This window comes from Podarcis raffonei, chromosome 7 (genome assembly GCF_027172205.1).
Source record: "Podarcis raffonei isolate rPodRaf1 chromosome 7, rPodRaf1.pri, whole genome shotgun sequence".
Classification (NCBI taxonomy): domain Eukaryota; kingdom Metazoa; phylum Chordata; class Lepidosauria; order Squamata; family Lacertidae; genus Podarcis; species Podarcis raffonei.
This window is the reverse complement of record NC_070608.1, coordinates 7,499,972-7,509,116: the sequence shown is the minus strand read 5'-3', so window position 1 is coordinate 7,509,116 and position 9,145 is coordinate 7,499,972. Positions and strand designations below refer to the sequence as shown.

Below are 9,145 nucleotides of genomic sequence, written 5' to 3'. Positions count from 1 at the left end.
TATAAATATCACTTTAAAACACACACACACACACAAACAACCTTGATTGCAATCATAACCGTGGCCACATGTGAACTGCTGCCTCTGGCGCCAGAACATAAATGCTATGTTTAAACACAGAGCTTCACATGTGACTAAAAATATATATAATTAGTAACCAAGGCAACTAACTGTGATGGAACCTTGCTTTTAATAGCAAATACCAAAATAAGCTTTTTAGCGGTGCTTAAGAAATCTCTTCTGTGCATAGTATGCAAATTTAGATCATGCTGAGAGAGACGGAGGGGCAATTAAAATCAACATGTCAAGTGCTGTTTGGATAACAAATCTTTCGGGCCTCGCATATGCAATTCAGAAACCAAGCCACTTGCGCTAGGATGAAGAAGCCAAGCGCACAAGGACCAGCGCTGTATTCATAAACTAGATGCAAGAATATCAGAAGCTGTGCTTTACCGTATCAGATAATTAGCTGGCCTAACTCAGTATGGTCTGGGCCACAGTCCCTTCTGGAAAACTTTCTGAGGACTGCATGCCACTGGTGGAGAGGGCCAGAGATACTTGCACACTGCTTCAATAAGGCAATTGAGAGGCATTAGAATAAGATAAAGACACATCCTAGCCATGAAAATACATTTTGTGGGTGATGCACAGGTGGGACATAGCCTTGGGCTGGTTCCAAGGGCCAGGTAGAGAGACCTGGAAGACCACATTTGGGCCCTAGACCCAGAGCCATAGCTAGGTGATCTTGCGCCCCTGGCAGAATTGTCCAGATTGCACCCCCTAGCCACTGACAAATTAGCTCTTCTTTCCGCCTCTCCTCCACCCCCCCATTCAATTCACCCTCTATTTAAAGCCTTTTCTTATGAGGCAATAATCAATATTTTTATTTATGGACATATTTTTAGCCGATTTTGTGCCCCTGCCCCTCACCTGCGCCCGTGGCAGGGTCCCACCTCTCCACCCCCTAGCTATGGCTCTGTCTAGACCCCAGGTTCCCCACCCTTGGTTTACACCCTTGGTGTTCAACTGACGGGATGCACCACAAGGTCACAGCCTGATCTAAGGTGGGTTGTCACAGCAGCACTGCAACCATATAGATATATGGGTTGGTTGGTTGGTTGGTTGGTTGGTTGGTTGGTTGGTTGGTTGGTTTAAAAAAGATGTTGGTCCCCATATGCATATTTAGGTTCAAGATGGGTCCAAGGCTTGGAAAGGTTGAAAACCACTTGCCTAAACCAGTCCATTGCCAGAAGGCTGCATGTGACTTCCGCTTCCATTGGTCTGACCCTCCCACCAAGTCATGAGAGAGAAGATGGATGAACAGGTGGAAGTGCGGAAGGGATGAAGGAAAGGATGAGAGGGTGGATTTGTGTGTGAGAGAGGGGGGGGAGTGTCCTATCCATATTTTGACTGATTTAACACCATGTTCTTCCAAGGAAATTCTGTAGTGTCCTGTGAAGGAGACAAAAAACCCAAAACAGAAGCCTCTTTTGCAAGAAAAGAAAACTTTTTAAACAGGTTTCAGCAGAGTACAGGTTTTGGGTGCACACGTGAGCTACCCTGGTACAAAGCAGCTTCCAGTAGTAGCAATAGTAATAATAATAATAATAGAATTGTAGAATTGGAAGGGACCCTGAAGGTCAGCCAGCCGAACCCCCTGCAAAGCAGAAATCGCAACAGAAGCATCCATGATAGATGACCATCCAACTTCTGCTTAAAAACCATAATAATAAGATTGTGAATAATCAGTATTGCTTGAAATGGTTAGTGAATAAGATTTCAGCTCATAATGTCCATCTCCTTTTATCTCATTTTGAATTTAATGGGTGGCGTGGCGTGGCCTTTTCTCATGCAGGATTTCAGCTGATCAGCTTTGTAATTGCTACACACCTTGTAAATGGAGCTATTCTCCACAGGGGGGTGGAGATGGTGACTCTGCACACACTCCTCTCCTTTGTTTTTAAATCACTCACATTTTGTTTCAGATGGGGTTTATGAGGCTTCCCTTTTGCTCTGGTAATGATTTGTTGTTCAATTGTGTCTCATCCGGCTATTATCTTCAAAGCGCCTTGAGATGCAGCACATGAAAGCTGCTCTCACAAGTGGTTTATGGAACGGAATGAGAATTCAGGTATCAACAGGCTGCGATTAATGGGCCTGCACTAAATAATCAGAGTGTTCCTTCCTTCCTTGAAATCAGCAGCGGTGTCAGGCATCCAGGAATGGAAAACCTGCAAACAAGTGTCGTACATGAGGTGGATATAAACCTTGCTGATGTCCAGGTCACGCATTTCACCTGCCTTATAAGAGCTGATTGGTGACATTATTTGTCAACATATGAGATGAGAGCTGTAGGCAGTGAAATAACAGAGCCATTATCACCCACTGCAAATCAAAAGAAACTACAGTCATCTTCCAAAGGGGAAGATAGTGGAACCATGCCATCACTCCTGATTTTAACTCTGACATTGATTGGCAAGTGAAATTAAAGCCTCCTCAAGCCCTGCTGAAGCTAGGGATAAACTACACTCTTGTTGTAAGACTAGGCGCAGGTGGCGCTGTGGTCTAAACCACTGAGCCTCTTGGGCTTGCCAATCAGAAGGTCAGCGGTTTGAATCTCCGCAATGGGGTGAGCTCCCTTTGCTCTGTCCCACCTTCTGCCAATCTAGCAGTTCGAAAGCACACCAGTGCAAGTAGATAAATAGGTACTACTGCAGCAGGAAGGTAAATGGCATTTCCATGTGCTCTGGCTTCCGTCAAGGTGTTCCGTTGCACCAGAAGCAGTCTAGTCATGCTGGCCACCATGACCTGGAAATCTGTCTGTGGACAAACACCAGCTCCCTCGGCCTGAAGCAAGATGAGCACTGTGACCCCATAATCACTTTTGACTCGACTTAACCATCCAGGGGTCCTTTACCTTTACCTATGCATTTCCCACCACCCTCGACACTTGCATATGCTGTTTGGGGCTGCTGAGAGTCATATTTCCTACCTGTATTTTAATGAACATTGGGAGACACAAGCATAATGTCCTGAAACCCCTGGCCTACCTGGCAGTAAATCAGTATGTCAAATTCCCAGTCCAAGGTCAATCCAGGTGTCCAAAGTCCAAAACAGAGCACCGTCCCACAGAGATCTGGAACATCCAATGTGAGAGTCAGGGACTGGGCGGGTGATGAGGAGAAGTGGAGACTGGGCAGGTGAGGAGGAGAAGTGGAGACCAGGAAGCTTCCAGTCAAGGGCCAGATGATGGGAGTATGGAGCCAAAATTATATCATTTGTGCTAGATTATACAAGGAGGCTCTTGGGCTTTTGTGCAGGACTTAGCCTTTGTAGGAGGGATGGGAAGACCCGTGTGGTGTAGTGGTTAAGAGCCAGTGTGGTGTAGTGGTTAAGAGCGGTAGTCTCGTAATCTGGGGAACCGGGTTCGCGTCTCCGCTCCTCCACATACAGCTGCTGGGTGACCTTGGGCCAGTCACACTTCTTTGAAGTCTCTCAGCCCCACTCACCTCACAGAGTGTTTGTTGTGGGGGAGGAAGGGAAAGGAGAATGTTAGCCGCTTTGAGACTCCTTCGGGTAGTGATAAAGCGGGATATCAAATCCAAACTCCTCCTCCTCCTCCTCCTCTTCTTCTTCTTCTTCTTCTGTGGCCTATGGGATTTTACTGGACTACAACTCTCATGAACTCAGAACCACACACTGGTTCCCCATTTATCCATGAATTCAAAAACTGATGCCATGAAGTACAGCTGAATTTCTAAAATAGAGGTGTAGTGTCAATCTGGTATGAAAATCATATTTGGGCCCAATTATAGAGAAGCTCTTTCGCTGTCTGTAGACAATAACTAATGTGCAGAGAATTTTTTTTTGGGGGGGGAGAGGGTTAGAGAGAAGACATCAATGGCACTCTGCACATGTGTAAAGGCACACTTTCCTAAGCACATGCTGTACAAGTCTTACTATGATGAGAAAAGCAAGGTTGAAAATTGCAGCCCTACCAAGTCAAAGAATTATCAGCTGTCACCCGTTCCAAGTCATGAAAACATATAAATAAGGAATAGGGAATCTGTGGCCCTCCAGATCTTATTGGACTAGAACTCCCATCAGCCCTGGCCAGTATGGTCCATGAGGGTTGGTAGAAAAGCCTCAGTAAATTCAAGGAAATATAAAGTGTGTGGGGGACAGGCAAGAGAGTGTTTGAGATCTTGAGATGGTTTTTTTTTTTAATTGCCTGACATTTCTGGTGGAAGGGCTGTGTCTCAGTAATTCCTGTAGACCAGCTCCCACGGACCTGGACCCCACAAAGCTCAAATGTTGCCTCTCCCTTTATCAGCCCCCCCCCAACTCTGGTCATCTGGCCAGGCCCAAATATGTGTTTCTAACATGTATGAAAATCAGAGTGAACAGAATCAGTGCCTTTAGAGGTGTCATTTCCCTTCTTTACTGTCTCATTTCTTCCATTTGGTCTTTGATGATGCAGATTAACCTCTCCATTTTCTTTTGGAGTAATATATCTAATCCTGTGTTGTTGTTTTTATTTCTTTTGGATTGGATCCACAGTTCCCCTTCCTCTGATGGATGCCACTTTCTTTCCTGATGGGAATCTTCCTTGGATGCATGTGGTCTTTCTGATGAACAAGAAATGCTCCTTTCAACAGAAAAAGAGAACCTTTGGATCCAAGCCATCATATTTTGACTTGTTCTTACCAATTTTTTAAGCTGCCTTGAGGCTTGGATGAACAATTTATTGAATTGATTTAAATAAATACTTAAAATAAGAATTCAGGAAGAAAGGCAATACCATAACCAATCATTTTAAAGCTGGAAACATTTCTTTAATTAGTTAACCGCAAACATCCTTCTACTACTGATGTAACTGATTCTCTCAGCTTGCAATAAAATTGTGTATGCGGCTATGTGTTCTCAGAATAAAGGAGTTATTTGCAACATTTCAATAAGACTGCTCTTCAGTTTTCCAGGAGGATAGATTTGTCAGTCAGGGTGCTCATTAGGAATTTGTGGTATCTCCCATACTGGTCAGATGTGTACCATTGCTTCAGCTACAGCATACTCTTTGAGCTCAGTATGGTGGGTTTCAATTGCTTGATGAACTCCTTGGTTTTGCCACAACAGGTAGGGAGTGTGGTCAAGGAGAGAAAAGGAAATGGGGTTGTGGTTCACTGAGATGCTGAAGGGACACCGTGTCACCTACCAGACATCAACGGCCAGCTCAAGTGGATGAAGAAGGAAATGACTTTTGGTTCCTAGAAGCTTCACCCATCTGACAGGAATAGAACAGGTAAGAAATGGAGCAAACTAGCGCTTCCCAGCTCACCGTTTGGTGAGTGGAAAAGGAAGGGCATGGACCAGTCAATCCTCTGTTCCAGAAGCCAGAGTGAGGTTTCCTCAACAGGAAACAGAGGTGTTCATTCCATTGCCTCCCCTAGGGAAGGATATCCCCAGCGTTCAAGCAGGTCACTCCTAGCTTATTGCAAGACACTTGTGGTTAATTAATAAAAAGTTGGCTCTTTGGTCCATTGTTGTGTCTTATGCCAACTTTCTGGGGTATGGGAGATTTTATTCTTGTAGATCAAATATTACATATGTGCAGAACAGATGTCTGTCTGGCCCACAGGAAAATGTGGCATTTGAGGGTGCACCCTGGTGTGCCTTGCTCACCAATGCTATGAAACCCTAGAGACATCAAAAAGTGTCCAAAACCTGCAGACCGGGTGGTTTTGTGATCTTTCCTTGCAGTTCTAGTCTAATAATGTATAGCCACATAAATCAGGGGCAGGGAACTGTGTCCATCCAGATGTCGCTAAATTGCAGATCCCATGTGTCCCAGCCAACATGGGCAAGAGTCAAGGATGATGGGACTTGGAGTCTAGCAACAGCTGGAGAACCACAGACTGGTAAGGAGGACAATGTGAGAGGTAAACTGTTGGTTTGCCACAGGTTTTGGTTGTGCTGGCTCAGTAAGCAAGGATGAGTCCACACTTGCATCTTCTTGATCCTTCAGAAGCCATCACTACTTGTCCTCCAGGTTGGACAGAGCCAAGACGGCATAATTCTGCAATTGTTTGCGCTCATCCAGGTTATACTGCAGCTTCTCCAGCAGCTCAAAGTAGCGGAAGAGGGCGTCACGGGGCCAAATGACCTGCTCGTCATTATCAGCCTCGTATAGCCCTGGCAGGTTCTTGTGGACATATGTTTCCCAATCCAGAGGCCCAGCCTCGACTTCTGGTATGCTGTATATTGTGGATGGCCCCATGCTCATTTTGTCCTGCCCCTGGGGTGAGCTGTACTTCTTTTCCAGCAGTTCCAGCTTAAATTTGTCAGCTTTCTGCTGAGTCTCAATCTGCTTCATTTCTTCACTCAATTCATTCCGAATGGTCTGGAAATTGGTGACCATGGTGGCCACCATGAGGTTTCTGAAGATGAATGCCCCAATGAGGAGCCACAAGCAGATGAACAAGCCACTGATTGCTTTGTTTATCTCTGGGACCTTCCACGTGTCCTGCAGCAGAGCATACCAATGGTCCATGGTGAAGAGAATGAAGATGGTCACCAGTGAATTGGGCATGTCTTGAAAATACTTGTTGTACTCTAGGTCATCCAGGTTTGAGCGAGTGTAGCCATCAAAGAAGAAAATGCCTGATACGGCAAAAATATAGAAGAAGAAGACGAGGAGCACCAGGATGAAGCTCATGGCTTTCATTGCTTTGAAGAGGGCCATAATGAGGATCCGGATTTGCCGGAGTCTAGGGAAGAGCTTTAAGCATCGCATCACGCGGCAAACCTGGAGGATGTATGTGACGGCCTTGCTGTGTTTCTTTTCAACAAGGAGTATCAACTCAGGGATAAAGGATATGATGGTGACTGTGCAGTCAAAGACATTCCAGGAGTTCTTAAAATAATCCTGAAAGCTAACAGCCCAGTTCAGCCCAATTTCCACCAAAAAGATGAGGACAATGACCCAGATGATCACCTCCATTGCTATCTTCATTTTCACAAAGTGGTCCTCCAACTTATCCCTTATCTCTACTAAGATCATGAGGACCACCATGTTCAGGCAGATGAGGAAGATCATGAAGACTTTGAAGATTTGGCTGTTCAAGACTGAATAAGCCCAAATGGCGACAGGGGGCCAGCGGCTGCAGCGCACGCGGATACGGTTACGGCAGCGTGTTTCTCGCGTGATCATGACATTCCGTTTGGGCACAACATTGAAGCGCACCAGCTGGTGATGGTCTGTGAGCATTAGCTTCTTTAGCTTCTGATGGTCCAGGAAATCTCGTATGTTATGGCGTGGAATAGCACTGCCTAGCCCCCGTAGATAGTCAATCAGATAGAAAGTGTAGATCAGCTTGGAGCGGATGGCATCTGCTCGGGGATGCAGTTCAAAGGGTACTTCATTTGTCTCTTTGGAAGCATGTGATGAGGGTGGCTGGTCCTCCATGACTCCTGCTGGCTCCTCCTGGTATGGCCCAGAGGAGATTGGAAGGTTCTTCATACAGCATAATAGACACTCAGTGGTGACCTCACAGTTGAGAGTATTCTCCTGGAGCAGAGCATTCCACTAGCCTGATTCTATTGGTATGCCTAGGACTGCAGTTCTTAGGGTCAATGCATGCAAGTTATATAATGGAATGCAGACATGAGACAGTATATAGTCTATCCGCAGTGGTCCATGCACTGGTAACCTGGAGGCTTGATTATTGCAATGCACTTTATGTGGGCTACCCCTGTATCTGCTTCAGAACCTGCAGCTAGTGCAGAATGCAGTAGCCAAACTAATTACATGACCAAACTACTGGCAATATGTTGCTCCTCTGCTGAGGCAGCTGTACTGGTTGCCAGTTTCTTTTTCTGGACCAGGTTCAAGGTGTTTGTGTGAATTTCCAAAGCCCGAAACAGCCTAAGCTGAAAGGACCATCTGATCCCTTATGCTTCACCTCTGATGGGGCACTTCTTGTAGTTCCCCACAGCCTTGAAGTTCAATTGGCCTTTGCTAGGGACTATTTATTGTGGCAGACCCTGACCTGTGGCAGAGCCTGACCTGTGGTTCTCCCTGCCAGACTAGATGTCTGGCAGGAACCTTCCCTGCCTTCTTTCAGATGCCTTCTGCAGAGCTATTCTACAATGAAACGCACAACATACATACATACATACATACATACATACATACATACATACATAATGTTATTTGTATGCCACCTTTCCATAATTAAAACCATGCTCAAGGCTGCTTACAATGTGGAAAAAATATACATAATTACAATTATAACAAAAGTGGTCACAAACAACATAAACAATAAAACATCAAAAGTATGCAACCAAATTGGGGGGAGGGGGGAATCCACATAAGTCATAATATCATCCAAAATAAAGATACAAAAATAAATGTCAATAACAGCAGCAACCATCCTCCACCAATCTACGTAAACAATTCACCAGCCCAAGAATCTATTCTGCAGCCTCAGCTTTTGTAGTTGGAGTCAGTCAGGGCTCTGCCCTCTCAGTCCAGGTGGAAAAAGGCTTGCAAGGCAGGGAGGAGGAGGAGGAGGAGGAGTTTGGATTTGATATCCCTCTTTATCACTACCCGAAGGCATCTCAAAGCGGCTAACAATCTCCTTGTCCTTTCCTCCCCCACAACAAACACTCTGTGAGGTGAGTGAGGCTGAGAGACTTCAGAGAAGTGTGACTGGCCCAAGGTCACCCAGCAGCTGCATATGTAAGAGAAGGAATCAAACCCAGTTCACCAGATTACGAGTCCACCGCTCTTAATCACTACACCACACTGGCAGGTCTTTCAGGTCTCATAGCCAAGATGCTCTACTTCAGAAGGCGTGGTACCTTCATTGGAGGTTTTTAAGAATAGGTTTTTTTTATAAAAAACCCAAACTTTCAGGACCGGTGTTATATGGTCTCAGCGGCTGTCCCCAGTCACCAGTCTAGCTGCCGCATTCTGGATTAGTTGTAGTTTCTGGGTCACCTTCAAAGGTAGCCCCACGTAGAGTGCATTGCAGTAGTCTAAGAGGGATATAATCAGAGCATGCACCACTCTGGTGAGACAGTCTGTGGGCAGGTAGGGTCTCAGCCTGCTTACCAGATGTAGCTGGTAGACAGCTGCCCTGGATAC

General features: G+C 45.6%; 1 protein-coding gene across 1 annotated transcript; it reads right to left on the bottom strand.

The window, feature by feature from the left end:
- Positions 1-4,810: 4,810 nt before the first annotated feature.
- Positions 4,811-7,512, bottom strand: LOC128416837 (cation channel sperm-associated protein 2-like). The gene has a single exon (XM_053394855.1). It carries the CDS (start codon positions 7,460-7,462, stop codon positions 6,032-6,034), a length of 1,431 nt encoding a protein of 476 aa, XP_053250830.1. The 5' UTR covers positions 7,463-7,512; the 3' UTR covers positions 4,811-6,031.
- Positions 7,513-9,145: the final 1,633 nt, after the last annotated feature.

Bases quoted from the DNA above. Each gene is read 5' to 3' on its own strand.
- LOC128416837 (XM_053394855.1), bottom strand. From the start codon at position 7,462: ATGGAGGACCAGCCACCCTCATCACATGCTTCCAAAGAGACAAATGAA.